The following is a 15363-nucleotide window of genomic DNA, read 5'->3' as shown; positions in this document are numbered from 1 at the left end:
GTCCCAAAGACTAATGGAGTCTGAGTTCTGAGCAGTCTCAAAGACTAATGGAGTCTGAGTTCTGAGCAGTCTCAAAGACTAATGGAGTCTGAGTTCTGAGCAGTCTCAAAGACTAATGGAGTCTGAGTTCTGAGCTGTCTCAAAGACTAATGGAGTCTGAGTTCTGAGCAGTCTCAAAGACTAATGGAGTCTGAGTTCTGAGCAGTCTCAAAGACTAATGGAGTCTGAGTTCTGAGCAGTCTCAAAGACTAATGGAGTCTGAGTTCTGAGCAGTCTCAAAGACTAATGGACTCTGAGTTCTGAGCAGTCTCAAAGACTAATGGAGTCTGAGTTCTGAGTAGTCTCAAAGACTAATGGAGTCTGAGTTCTGAACAGTCTCAAAGACTAATGGAGTCTGAGTTCTGAGCAATCTCAAAGACTAATGGAGTCTGAGTTCTGAGCAATCTCAAAGACTAATGGAGTCTGAGTTCTGAGCAGTCTCAAAGACTAATGGAGTCTGAGTTCTGAGCAGTCTCAAAGACTAATGGAGTCTGAGTTCTGAGCAGTCTCAAAGACTAATGGAGTCTGAGTTCTGAGCAATCTCAAAGACTAATGGAGTCTGAGTTCTGAGCAATCTCAAAGACTAATGGAGTCTGAGTTCTGAGCAATCTCAAAGACTAATGGAGTCTGAGTTCTGAGCAATCTCAAAGACTAATGGAGTCTGAGTTCTGAGCAGTCTCAAAGACTAATGGAGTCTGAGTTCTGAGCAGTCTCAAAGACTAATGGAGTCTGAGTTCTGAGCAATCTCAAAGACTAATGGAGTCTGAGTTCTGAGCAGTCTCAAAGACTAATGGAGTCTGACTTCTGAGCAGTCTCAAAGACTAATGGAGTCTGAGTTCTGAGCAGTCTCAGAGTCTAATGGAGTCTGAGTTCTGAGCAGTCTCAAAGACTAATGGAGTCTGAGTTCTGAACAGTCTCCAAGACTAATGGAGTCTGAGTTCTGAGCAGTCTCAAAGACTAATGGAGTCTGAGTTCTGAGCAGTCTCAAAGACTAATGGAGTCTGAGTTCTGAGCAGTCTCATAGACTAATGGAGTCTGAGTTCTGAGCAGTCTCAAAGACTAATGGAGTCTGAGTTCTGAGCAGTCTCAAAGACTAATGGAGTCTGAGTTCTGAGCAGTCTCAAAGACTAATGGAATCTGAGTTCTGAGCAGTCTCAAAGACTAATGGAGTCTGAGTTCTAAGCAGTCTCAAAGACTAATGAAATGTGCTCATCTCGGAGCTGATCATGTGGTCTGCAGCCCCTCCCACAACATCTCAGGAAACATAGAGCAAGGGAAGCTGCATACCAGAACACATATACAATACACTAAGCAAACAGAACCATAGATAAACAGTCTCAAAGACTAATGAAGTGTGCTCATATCGGAGCTGATCATGTGGTCTGCAGCCCCTCCCACAACATCTCAGGAAACATAGAGCAAGGGAAGCTGCATACCAGAACACATATACAATACACTAAGCAAACAGAACCATAGATAAACAGTCTCAAAGACTAATGAAGTGTGCTCATATCGGAGCTGATCATGTGGTCTGCAGCCCCTCCCACAACATCTCAGGAAACATAGAGCAAGGGAAGCTGCATACCAGAACACATATACAATACACTAAGCAAACAGAACCATAGATAAACAGTCTCAAAGACTAATGAAGTGTGCTCATATCGGAGCTGATCATGTGGTCTGCAGCCCCTCCCACAACATCTCAGGAAACATAGAGCAAGGGAAGCTGCATACCAGAACACATATACAATACACTAAGCAAACAGAACCATAGATAAACAGTCTCAAAGACTAATGAAGTGTGCTCATATCGGAGCTGATCATGTGGTCTGCAGCCCCTCCCACAACATCTCAGGAAACATAGAGCAAGGGAAGCTGCATACCAGAACACATATACAATACACTAAGCAAACAGAACCATAGATAAACAAATTACTAGAGGAGGTTTGAAGACAGTTGACATTTCCAACACAAGGTGTCTCTTTTTGCATTGGCAGCAGAGAAAACCCGGGCAAGACTAATTTCTGAGATTGCAGCTGACTGCTCTGGGGATGCTTTTGCCTAATCATAGTGTAGTTATTTATACACAACTAGCTTTCCCTGCCACGCGTTGCTGTGGCCCACCTTACCTCCCTCTTTCTCTCCTTCTTTCCCTCATTCCCTTTTCTTCTCTCCTTCCTTCTCTTCCTCTTTCCTTCTTCCTTTTTTCTTTTCTTTCCCTTTCTCTTTCTTCCTTCTCTGCCTCTTTTCTTCCTTCCTTCCTTTAGTTTTTGTTTCCATTCTTCCTTTTGTCTGTCCTTCCTTCCCCCCTCTTTCTCTTTCTTTCTCTTCTTCCTTCGCTCCTCTTTCCTTCCTTTTCTTTCCTTCTCTCCTTCCTTCTTTCTCTACCCATTTCTTTCCATCCCTCTTCTTTTCCTCTTTCTCTCTTTTCTTCCTTCTCTACCTCTTTCCTTCCTTCCTTCGCTCTTTGCTTCCATGTTTCCTTCTCTGTTTCCTTCCTTCCTTCGATGTTTTTCCTCTTCCTTGATTGGGCCCGCCGCCTAGGAGGCTGCAACCACCGCGTCGCTCGGTGAAGCCTCAGTCGTCGAGCGATGCGGTGGTTGCAGCCTCGGTTGTTATGGCGGTTCCGCGGGAAGTGCTGGGAGCAAGACTGACAGGCGAGGGAGTGGAAGTGCGGGAAGGGGTGGGGGGGGGGCAAGGAAGGGGGCGTGACTTCCTGGCCTCTGCGCATGCTCCCTTTGTTTTTGAAATTGTGGGTTTGTTGAAATGTTGTTTACTATTTTGATGAGAGCTGTGCATACCTTGTGGGTTAAGGTATGTGCGCGCCAAGTTTGGGGAGTTTTGGTCCAGAGGTTTTCGCGTTTTGCTGTCCCGTTGAACGCCCCTAACAGTTTTATATATATAGATGTGTTTTCTGGTTTAATACTGAATTAACAATACTGAGTTTTACTTGGTTTTTAACTATGCAAGAACTAGTTCATATAGCATTTTATGTAGTACTAGCCTGCCATGTGTTGCTGTGGCCCAGCCTGTGTATATGTGTTTTGTGTGTGTATATATTTGTGCATATGTGTGTTTGCATATATATGTGTGGTTTTGTGCACGCGTTGTAATGTAATTTTTGTTTTTTGGCTTTTGAAGTCCCTTCTGTTGTGTTTTTCAGTGTTTTTATGAGTGATGGTCACTTGTTGGCCTGATAGGTGTCTTGTGCCCAAATTTGGTGTCAATTCGTCAAGTAATTTTTGAGTTATGTCAATCCCACAAACGAACATCACATTTTTATTTATATAGACTAGCTGTACCCGCCACACGTTGCTGTGGCCAACCTTCCCTCCCTCTTTCTCTCCTTTCTTTCTCTCCTTCCTTCTCTCCCTCTTCCCTTCCTTTCCTCTTTTTCTTTCCCTTCTTCTTTCTTCCTTCTCTACCAGTTTCTTTTTCGCTTCCTTTGCTCTTTGGTTCCATCCTTCCTTGTCTCTTTCCTTCCTTCCTTCCTTCCTTCCTTCCTTCCTTCCTTCCTCCTTCCTTCCTCCTTCCTTCCTTCCCTCCGTCTCTCTTTTGTTCCTTCTCTCCTTCCTACCCTCTTTCACTTTTTTATTTCATTCTCTCCCTCCTTCTCTCCTCCCTCCCTTCTTTACTCTTCTTTCTCTCCTTCCCTTCTTCTTTCCCTTCTTCTTTCCCTCTTTCTCTCCTTCCTTCCCTCTTTCACTTTTTTATTTCATTCTCTCCCTCCTTCTCTCCTCCCTCCCTTCTTTACTCTTCTTTCTCTCCTTCCCTTCTTCTTTCCCTTCTTCTTTCCCTCTTTCTCTCCTTCCTTCCCTCTTGCACTTTTTTATTTCATTCTCTCCCTCCTTCTCTCCTCCCTTCCTTCTTTACCCTTCTTTCTTTCCTTCTTTCTCTCCTTCCCTCCTTCCTTCCTTCTCCACCCTTATTTCTTTCCCTCTTTCTCTCCCTCCTCTCCTTTGTTCCTTCTCTACTTCTTTATCTCCTTCCCTCCTTCTTTCCCTTCTTCTCTCCTTCATTCTCTACACTTCTTTTTTCCTTCCTCCTCTCCCTCCTTCCTCCTCTCCCTTTCTTTCTTCTTTCCCTCCTTCTCTCCTCCCTTCCTTCTTTACCCTTCTTTCCCTCTTTCTCTCCTTCCTTCTTTAACCTTCCTTCTTTCCTTCTCTCCTTCCCTCCTTCTTTCCCTTCTTCTCTCCATCCTTCTCTCCTTCCTACCTTTTTACCCTTCTTTCCTTCCTTCTCTTTTTCCCTCTTTCTCTCCTTCCTTTTTTCCCTTCTTCTCTTCCTCCTTCTATCCTTTCTTTACCCTTCTTTCTTTCCTTCCTTCTCTCTTTCCCTCCTTCTCTCCTTCCTTCCTTCCTGCTTTCTGTGTATGTGTTGTGTGTGTATATGCATATATGTGTGTATATGTGTGTGTTTGTGTATATATATGTGTGTAGTTTTGCGCGTGCGTTGTAATGTATTTTTTACTTTTAAAGTCTCTTCTGCTCTGCTTTTCAGTGTTTTTATGAGTGATGGTCAACCCTTGAGTTAGTAGGTGTCTGGTGTCCAAATTTGGTGTCAATTCCCCCAGTGGTTTCTGAGTTATGTTGATCCCAAAAACAAACATTAGATTTGTATTTAGATAGATTGTAAGAGGGCATCTCACCATTGAGATATGTAGCATTTTAATGATTTATATAGTCCCAACCATCCCCTGCCACACGTTGTTGTGGCCCAGTCTGTGTATATGTGCTTTGTGTGTGTATATATATTTGTGTATATGTATGTGTGTTTACCTATGTAGTTTTGCACATGCATTGTAATGCATTTTTTGGCTTTTAAAGTCCCTTCTGCTGTGTTTTTCAGTGTTTTGGGAGTGATGGTCACTCGTTGGCCTGAGAGGTGTCTTGTGTCCAAATTTGGTGTCAATTCGTCCAGTGGTTTTGGAATTCTGTTAATTCCACAAACGAACATTACCTTTTTATTTATATAGATAAGTAAAAAGCATCTAAGTAAAAAGCACTTTAAAGGAATAGGTAAATCCCATTAGGTAAGAAGATAAGCATGAACATTGTAATGTATTTTCTTTTCTTTTTTTTGCTTTTTAAGTCCCTTTTGTTGCGTTTTTCAGTGTTTTTATGAGTGATGGTCACTCGTTGGCCTGAGAGGTGTCTTGTGTCCAAATTTGGTGTCAATTTGTCCAGTGGTTTTTGAGTTATGTTCATCCCACAAACAAACATTACCTTTTTATTTATATAGATTAGTAAAAAGCATCTAAGTAAAAAGCACTTTAAAGGAATAGGTAAATCCCATTAGGTAAGAAGATAAGCATGAACATTGTAATGTATTTTTTTTTGGCTTTTTAAGTCTCTTCTGCTGTGTTTTCCAGTGTTTTTATGAGTGATGGTCACTCGTTGGCCTGAGAGGTGTCTTGTGTCCAAATTTGGTGTCAATTTGTCCAGTGGTTTTTGAGTTAAGTTCATCCCACAAACTAACACTACATTTTTATGTACAGGGTATTTTAACGGTGTATTACGTTCTGTAGACACTATAATGCAACTTGGGACTTGTTTAAGAGGAAGGTAAACATGAGTCAAGAGTGTGACGCAGCAGTTAAAAAAACACAATGGGATTTTGGGCTGCATCCAAAGGGGTCTCATGTCCAAATAAAGATATTGACAAGCTGGAGTGCGTCCAGAGGAGGGCGACTAAAATGATCAAGGGTCTGGAGAACAAGCCCTATGAGGAGCGGCTTAAAGAGCTGGGCATGTTTAGCCTGAAGAAGAGAAGGCTGAGAGGAGATATGATAGCCATGTATAAATATGTGAGAGGAAGCCACAGGGAGGAGGAGGGAGCAAGTTGTTTTTTTGCTTCCCTGGAGACTAGGACGCGGAACAATGGCTTCAAACTACAAGAGAGGAGATTCCATCTGAACATGAGGAAGAACTTCCTGACTGTGAGAGCCGTTCAGCAGTGGAACTCTCTGCCCCAGAGTGTGGTGGAGGCTCCTTCTTTGGAAGCTTTTAAGCAGAGGCTGGATGGCCATCTGTCAGGGGTGATTTGAATGCAATATTCCTGCTTCTTGGCAGAATGGGGTTGGACTGGATGGCCCATGAGGTCTCTTCCAACTCTAGGATTCTAGGATTGTTGTTGCTGTTGTTGTTGTTGAGGGGGGTTCGCAAGGGGGTTTCAGAGGGGTCGCCAAAGACCATCAGAAAACATATATTTCTGATGGTCTGAGGAACCCCTTTGGCACAGAAGACTGACGATCGCCCCACCTGTTCGTCTCTTACTTTTTGGAAACAGATGACAAATCCTCCCACCAAAAGCCCTCCTGCACTGTGATTGGCCGGCCTCTTAGCCAAGGGGAGGGCTGTTTTTGAAACTCCAAGCAGGGAGGGGAGAAAGGGCGTGCAGGCGAGGGAGAGTGTGTGCGGCTGGAGAGAGGTGCCTTCCTCTTGGAACATTTCTCTCTTTTGCCCTCCATTCGTGCTTCTTCAAATTCTGCAGCACTGCTGGTCACAGCTGACCTCCAGCTGGAGTGCTCAAGGGCCAGGGCTTCCCAGTTCTCAGTGTCTATGCCACAGTTTTTGAGGTTGGCTTTGAGTCCATCTTTCAATCTCTTTTCCTGTCCTCCAACATTCTGTTTTCCGTTCTTGAGTTTGGAGTAGAGCAACTGCTTTGGGAGACGGTGGTCGGGCATCTGGACAACGTGGACAGTCCAGTGGAGTTGATGGCAGAGGACCATCGCTTAAATGCTGGTGGTCTTTGCTTCTTCTTCCAGCCCACTGACGTTTGTCCGCTTGTCTCCCCAAGAGATCTGCAGGATTTTCCAGAGGCAGCGCTGATGGAATCGTTCCAGGAGTTGTATGTGAAGTCTGTAGACAGTCCACGTTTTGCAGGCAGGGTTGGGAGGGCAATAGCTTTATAAACAAGCACCTTGGTATCCCTACGGATGTCCCGGTCCTCAAACACTCTCTGCTTCATTGGTAAAAATGCTGCACTCACAGAACTCAGGTGGTGTTGTATTTCAGTGTCAATGCTGATGTCTGTAGACAGTCTACGTCTCACAGGCATATGACACGATTGGGAGGACAATGGCTTTATAAACAAGCACCTTGGTCGCCCTACGGATGCCGCGGTCCTCAAACACTCTCTGCTTCAGTCAGAAAGAATGCTGCACTCGCAGAGCTCAGGTGGTGTTGCATTTCAGTATCAATGTTGACGTCTGTAGACAGTCCACGTCTCGGAGGCGTATGACACAACTGAGAGGACAATGGTTTTATAAACAAGCACCTTGGTCTCCCTACAGATGCCGCGGTCCTCAAAGCACTCTCGGCTTCAGTCAGAAAAATGCTGCACTCGCAGAACTCAGATGGTGTTGTATTTCAGTGTCAATGTTGACGTCTGTAGACAGTCCACGTCTCGGAGGTGTATAACACGGTTGAGAGGACAAAAGCTTTATAAACAATCCCCTACGGATGTCCCAGTCCTCAAACACTCTCTGCTTCTGTCAGAAAAATGCTGCACTTGCAGTACTCAGGTGGTGTTGTATTTCAGTGTCAATGTTGACGTCTGTAGACAGTCCACATCTTGCAGGCGTATGACACAGTTGAGAGGAGAATGGCTTTATAAACAATCCCCTACAGATGTCCTGGTCCTCAAACACTCACTGCTTCATTTGGAAAAATGCTGCACTCGCAGAGCTCAGGTGGTGTTGTATTTCAGTGTCAAAGTTGACGTCTGTAGACAGTCCACGTCTCACAGGTGTATGACAAAGCTGAGAGGACAATGGCTTTATAAACAATCCCCTAAGGATGTTCTGGTCCTCAAACACTCTCTGCTTCATTGGTAAAAATGCTGCACTCGCAGAGCTCAGATGGTGTTGTATTTCAGTGTCAATGTTGACATCTGTAGACAGTCCACGTCTCGCAGGCGTATGACACAGTTGAGAGGAGAATGGCTTTATAAACAAGCACCTTGATCTCCCTATGGATGTCACGGTCCTCAAAGCACTCTCTGCTTCATTCAGAAAGAATGCTGCACTCGGAGAACTCAGATGGTGTTGTATATCAGTGTCAATGTTGACGTCTGTAGACAGTCCACGTCTCGGAGGCGTATGACACGGTTGAGAGGACAATGGCTTTTTAAACAATCCCCTACGGATGTCGTGGTCCTCAAACACTCACTGCTTCATTCGAAAGAATGCTGCACTCGCAGAGCTCAGGTGGTGTTGTATTTCAGTGTCAATGTTGACGTCTGTAGACAGTCCACGTCTCGGAGGCGTATGACACGGTTGAGAGGACAATGGCTTTTTAAACTATCCCCTACGGATGTCGTGGTCCTCAAACACTCTCTGCTTCATTCAGAAAGAATGCTGCACTCACAGAGCTCAGGTGGTGTTGTATTTCAGTGTCAATGTTGATGTCTGTATACAGTCCATGTCTCGGAGATGTATAACATGGTTGAGAGGACAATAGCTTTATAAACAATCCCCTACGGATGTCCCGGTCCTCAAACACTCTCTGCTTCATTCAGAAAGAATGCTGCACTCGGAGAACTCAGGTGGTGTTGTATATCAGTGTCTGTAGACAGTCCAAGTCTCGGAGGCGTATAACACGGTTGAGAGGACAATAGCTTTATAAACAAGCACCTTGATCTCCCTACGGATGTCGTGGTCCTCAAGCACTCTCTGCTTCATTCGAAAGAATGCTGCACTCGCAGAGCTCAGGTGGTGTTGTATTTCAGTGTCAATGTTGACGTCTGTAGACAGTCCACGTCTCGGATGCGTATGACACGGTTGAAAGGACAATAGCTTTATAAACAAGCACCTTGATCTCCTTACGGATGTCCCAATCTTCAAACACTCTCTGCATTTGGAAAAATGCTGCACTTGCAGAGCTATGGCGGTGATACCACATCTGGAAGGCGGGATTGCCTATCAATGACCATGCCTGGAACTGGTTTGAGTCCAGGAAGGTGATGACATTGAACATGGAAATGGCCTAAAACCACTTTGCATTCGAATGAGAGATGCACATCAGCGCACCAGGATGGGGAAAAAAGGGGGAAAGTGACTGATAGAGGAAAGAGGAAAGGAAAGGATACAATGTGTTTTGCTTGTTGCAAAGCCTATTCCGCTCTGGATCTGTTCCATTTTCATGTAGGCATGGGACAACTTGGGCCCTCCCCTCCAGGTGTTTTGGACTCCAACTCCCACCATTCCTAACAGCCGGTAGGCTGTTAGGAATGGTGGGAGTTGGAGTCCAAAACACCTGGAGGGGAGGGCCCAAGTTGGCCCATGTTTGCTTTCTGGGTTGGAAGCCCTTGCTATGAGAAAGAGACTTGCCTAATAGCCCTTTGCACATGCACAGAGGCACTGAGGTTGGGGTTCAAAGGGAGGGAGGGTGGGGGGCTTGGCCTGGGTCTCGGGACCCCCTCTCTCCCGTGGGTTTGTTTACCTGCACGAAAGGGGCGCGGTGCCCGCGCAGCAGCTCTGCAGAGGCCGACATGGGTGGGAGGGAGGCGTGGGGCGGGGGTCGCGTGGCTGGCTGGCTGGCTTGCTTGCTGGCTCCGTGGACGCTGCTCCTCCTCCTTCTCCCGTGGGCCGCCCGTGGAGGAAGTGAGCTCAAGGGGCGGGGCGAGGGGAGGGGCCAAGGCGTCCAGATTTGGGGGGGGGACAAACACACACGCATTTAGCCCTCCTCAGACCCACCCACCCCTCCCACTCATTTTCTTGGAAACTAATCACAGGACCCCACTCCCACTTGCAAACCACCAATGGTTGCCCACGCATAAATAATATTCCATAGTCCTGCAGACTGGGAAACTGCAAGGGAACAACAGGGAAAGCACTGCAGAGGCACTCAACCAAAGCACCTGAGGAATCAACCTGGACACAAAATATTATTTCAGAACACAGAAATGCTGGACCACTCTCACAAACACCATATTTATTTATTTACTAGCCGTTCCCTGCCACGCGTTGCTGTGGCCCACTCTGTTGGTCATGGGGGTTCTGTGTGGGAGCTTTGGCCCAATTCTATCGTTGGTGGGGTTCAGAATGCTCTGTGATTGTAGGTGAACTATAAATCCCAGCAACTACAACTCCCAAATGTCAAGATTCTATTTTCCCCAAACTCCACCAGTGTTCACATTTGGGCATTTTGAGTATTTGTGTAGAGTTTGGTCCCGATCCATCATTGTTTGATCTCTGGATGTAGGTGAACTACAACTCCAAAACCAAAGGACACTGCCCACCAAACCCTTCCAGAATTTTCTGTTGGTCATGAGAGAACTGTGTGCCAAGTTTGGTTCAATTCCATCTTTGGTGGGGTTCAGAATGCTCTGTGACTGTAGGTGAACTATAAATCCCAGCAACTACAACTCCCAAATGACAAAAGCAATTTTTTTTTTTTGAGTGAAGGACATACATCGGGTTCTTAGGTGTCTTGTGTCCAAATTTGGTGTCAATTCCCCCAGTGGTTTTTGAGTTCTGTTAATCCCACAAACGAACATTACATTTTTATTTATATAGATGTATTTAATTAATTAATTAATTAATTAATTATGGTATTTATATCCCGTCTCTTCTCTACCCCAAAAAGGGGGACTCAGGACGGCTTACGTAGGCAGTAATTCGATGCCATTACATGAACAATTAATACAATAACCATTAAACATAACCATTAAACCATTAAAATATATAAAATACATAAGCCATTAATTAAACAATATAAAAACATTTGTTACCAAACAGAATCATATCCCCATGTAAATCACCTTTCCAATCCATTTCCACTAAAGTGCTAATTTATGTCTGCTGACCGAAAGCCTGGTCCCATAGCCATGATTTTACTTTCTTCCTGAAAGCCAGGAGGGATGGGATTGATCGTATTTCGCTTGGAAGCACGTTCCATAGGCGGGGGGCCACCACCGAGAAGGCCCTGTCTCTCGTCCCCACCAGCCGTATTTGTGATGTTGGTGGGAGCAAGAGCAGGACCTCCCTGGATGATCTTAAGTTACGAGGTGGGACGTAGAGCCAGATGCGTTCAGACAAGTAAGCTGGACCAGAACTGTATAGAGCTTTATAGGTCAAAACCAGCACTTTGAATTGAGCTCGGAAGTGGACAGGCAGCCAGTGGAGCTGGCACAACAAGGGGGTGGTATGCTCCCTGTATGTAGCTCCTGTTAGTAATCTAGCTGACGCCTGTTGGACTAACTGCAGTTTCCAAACCGTCTTCAAAGGCAGCCCCATGTAGAGTGCGTTGCAGTAATCTATTCGGGATGTGACCGAATCAAGCTGCACATAGAAGCCATTGCAACCCAAAAGCATGTAAACAATGTCAACAGAAAGGAAGAAACCATGATAATTAACAAAATCTGGCTACCAGTATTGAAAACAACAACAACTCTAAAGTCATAACAGTAAATAAAGAACAACTCTCAAAAACAAAGGAATCCCAGACAAGAAAAAAGCTATTCACTTCCCAACAAAGGATTCCTCCAGGCAGTAGGAAGCCAGCTGTTGCACTCCAGGTCAGGCAAAAGCCCTCTGACTTTGAAACACGCCACACGAAGAGTGAAGAAACAAATCTTCTTTTACTGAAGCTTAGTAAATAGCCAGAAGAAATAAATGCTTGTAAGAAAATAAGAAAGTTCCAAAATGTAATCTATATAAATAAAAATGTAATGTTTGTTGGTGGGATTAACAGAACTCAAAAACCAACACCCCCAGTTCCTTCAAGGTCAAGCCAGTCACTTCAAGGATACCATCCATCCATCTTGCCCTTGGTTGGCCCCTCTTCCTTTTTCCTTCCAGTTTCCCCAGCATCATTGTCTTCTCTAAGCTTTCCTTTCATCTCATGATGTGGCCAAAGGACTTCATTTATTTCCTACTTCCTGCAATTTCCACCTCTCACAGTATTTTAAATATCAATATTTTAAAACTCTAAAATCAGGGCAGTGAATAAAAAGCAACATTCTGAAAACAGGGGAATTCTAGACAAGAAACAATCTGGGCCAGCTAACACCTCCCAACAAAGGATTCCCCCAGGCAGGAAGCAACCAGGCTTTGAAACTGCAAGGCTATTAAATGCTAATCAAGGTGATTAATTGCAACATTCACACTTTCCTCAAGCAGACAAGGGTTTTTTCTCCCACCGTGGATCACCCTTGATTACTTTCTAATATACCCCATAACCTCTGAGGATGCCTGCCATAGATGTGGGCGAGAATCCTTCTAGAACATAGCCAAACAGCCTGGAAAACTCACAGCAACCCAGTCATAGTTGAGCTATAGCAGGCATGGGCCAACTTCAGCCTGCCGGAAGTTAAGAGATGTAGGAATCGAAGTCCGAAAGACCTGGAGGGAGGGCCAAAGTTGGCCCATGCCTGGTCTATATTGTTAGTAGAAGCCTTCGCTATGCTTTTTTGTTACCAAATGTTAGCATTCTAGAGTTGGAAGGGACCCCCAAAGGCCATCCAGTCCAACCCCCTTGCTTGTTTTAAGAACAGTGTCAATGTTGGGTTGTTGTACGTTTTTTCGGGCTATATTGCCATGTTCTAGAGGCATTCTCTCCTGACGTTTTGTCTGCATCCTCAGAGGTAGTGAGGTCCATCTAGATGGCCTTCAGGGGTCCCTCTGGATTCTACAAGCCCATGATTTAATCAAGACTCAACGCTTCAAGTCCTCTTTTCTCACCTCACGACCTCTGAGGATGCTTGCCATAGACGCAGGCGAAACATCAGGAGAGAATGCCGCTAGAACATGGCCATAGAGTCCGAAAAAACCTGCAACAACCCAGTGATTCCGGCCATGAAAGCCTTCGACAATACAGTGTCAATGTTGCAATTAGCAAGCTTGATCAGCATTGAGTAGACTTGCAGCTACAAAGCCAACCAGTGAGGGTATATCTACATAATCAATCAGTGTGCAGACTGTTAGGGATTGTGGGAGTTGAAGTCCAAAATACTTGGAGGGAGGGCCAAAGTTGACCCAGACCTGGCTTAAACCCTTTCCTGTGGGTATTAGGCTAAAGTTGTTTATCTGTGAAATGTTTTCGCCGCAGGCACTCAAGTGTTTGCTTCTCTCGCAGGTCGTGAGCAACCTGTAGCCGATGGGCTCGTGCCAAGGCAGGTGGCAAAGGACCCATCAGATAGGAATGTCCCGCTGGTCAGAAAGCCTTTAAAGAAGGTACGAATCGGTCCTTGCCCTGTTAATGATTGCCCAGCAGCCTTTTCTGCGCAGGTTGGGAATCAAAGTTTTGTTGCTCACCTTCCAAACCTGCATCAATTGGAGCATAGTGTCTAGATCTAAGGAAGTAATGCTACCCCTCTATTCTGCTTTGGTTAGACCACACCTGGAATATTGTGTCCAATTCTGGTCACCACAATTCAAGAGAGATATTGACAAGCTGGAATGTGTCCAGAGAAAGAGGGCGACTAAAATGATCAAGGGTCTGGAGAACAAGCCCTATGAGGAGCGGCTTAGGGAACTGGGCATGTTTAGCCTGAAGAAGAGAAGGCTGAGAGGAGATATGATGAGAGCCATGGATAAATATGTGAGAGGAAGCCACAGGGAGGAGGAGGGAGCAAGCTTGTTTTCTGCTTCCTTGGAGACTAGGATGTGAAACAATGGCTTCAAACTACAAGAGAGGAGATTCCATCTGAACATGAGGAAGAACTTCCTGACTGTGAGAGCCGTTCAGCAGTGGAACTCTCTGCCCCGGAGTGTGGTGGAGGCTCCTTCTTTGGAAGCTTTTAAGCAGAGGCTGGATGGCCATCTGTCAGGGGTGATTTGAATGCAATATTCCTGCTTCTTGGCAGAATGGGGTTGGACTGGATGGCCCATGAGGTCTCTTCCAACTCTTTGATTCTATGATTCTATGTGGATTGGCTACAGCCCACTTCACACATCAAGCCCCCTTCCTATCTTGCATATAGGGATGCATTTGGAGCTTCTTGGGTCATACTACTACTACTACATACTACATACTACTGCAACGCTCTCTACGTGGGGTTGCCTTTGAAGACAGCCCAGAAGCTTCAATTAGTCCAACGTGCGGCAGCCATGTTACTTACAGGAGCGGGACGCAGGGAGCACACAACCCCCTTGTTGTACCAGCTCCACTGGCTGCCGATTTGCTACCGGGCTCAATTCAAGGTGCTGGCGTTGGCCTATAAAGCCTTAAACGGTTCCGGCCCAAGATACCTTTCTGACCGCATCTCGACCTACGAGCCCACCAGGACTTTGAGATCTTCCGGGGAGGCTTTGCTCTCGATCCCGCCTGCTTCACAAGCACGGCTGGTGGGGACGAGAGATAGGGTAAGATTCTGGAAAAGATTGTTAAGGAAGCGGTCTGCAAACACTTAGAAACAAATGCAGTCATCGCTAATAGTCAACATGGATTTATGAAAAACAAGTCATGCCAGACTAATCTGATCTCTTTCTTCGATAGAGCTACAAGCTGGGTAGATGCGGGGAATGATGCCGTGGATGAAGCGTGTCTGGATTTCAGTAAGGCCTTCTTTGATGAGGTCCCCCATGACCTTCTGGCAAGGAAACTAGTACAATGTGGGCTAGGCAAAACCACGGTGAGGTGGATCTGTAATTGGTTAAGTGGACGAACACAGAGAGTGCTCACTAATGCTTCCTCTTCATCTTGGAAAGAAGTGACAAGTGGAGTGCCGCAGGGTTCCGTCCTGGGCCCGGTCCTGTTCAACATCTTTATTAATGACTTAGATGAAGGGCTAGAAGGAAGGATCATCACGTTTGCAGACGACACCAAATTGGGAGGGAGAGCCAATACTCCAGAGGACAGGAGCAGAATTCAAAACGATCTTGACAGATTAGAGAGATGGGCCAAAACTAACAAAATGAAGTTCAACAGTGACAAATGTAAGATACTCCACTTTTGCAGAAAAAATGAAATGCAAAGATACAGAATGGGGGACGATGCCTGGCTCGAGAGCAGTACGTGTGAAAAAGATCTTGGAGTCCTCGTGGACAACAAGTTAAACATGAGCCAACAATGTGATGTGGCGGCAAAAAAAGCCAATGGGATTTTGGCCTGCATCAATAGGAGCATAGTGTCTAGATCTAAGGAAGTAATGCTCCCCATACTCTATTCTGCTTTGGTTAGACCACATCTGGAATATTGTGTCCAATTCTGGGCACCACAATTCAAGAGAGATGTTGACAAGCTGGAATGTGTCCAGAGGAGAGCGACTAAAATGATCAAGGGTCTGGAGAACAAGCCCTATGAGGAGCGGCTTAGGGAACTGGGCATGTTTAGCCTGAAGAAGAGAAGGCTGAGAGGAGATATGATAGCCATGTATAAA

At 45.5% G+C, this 15363-nt stretch overlaps 1 protein-coding gene across 1 annotated transcript in view; it reads right to left on the bottom strand.

Moving 5' to 3' along the window:
* Positions 1-9653, bottom strand: part of LOC132777135 (programmed cell death protein 4-like) — a 25820-nt gene extending 16167 nt beyond the window's left edge. The window contains exon 1 of the mRNA XM_060779502.2: positions 9483-9653. Within this exon, the coding sequence (XP_060635485.2) occupies positions 9483-9533 (51 nt within the window). The 5' untranslated portion in view covers positions 9534-9653. The remainder of the gene's footprint in view (positions 1-9482) is intronic.
* Positions 9654-15363: the final 5710 nt, after the last annotated feature.

Source organism: Anolis sagrei, chromosome 5, assembly GCF_037176765.1.
Source record: "Anolis sagrei isolate rAnoSag1 chromosome 5, rAnoSag1.mat, whole genome shotgun sequence".
Lineage (NCBI taxonomy): Eukaryota > Metazoa > Chordata > Lepidosauria > Squamata > Dactyloidae > Anolis > Anolis sagrei.
The sequence above is the reverse complement of the archived record's forward strand: the minus strand, read 5'-3'. Positions and strand labels throughout refer to the sequence as shown.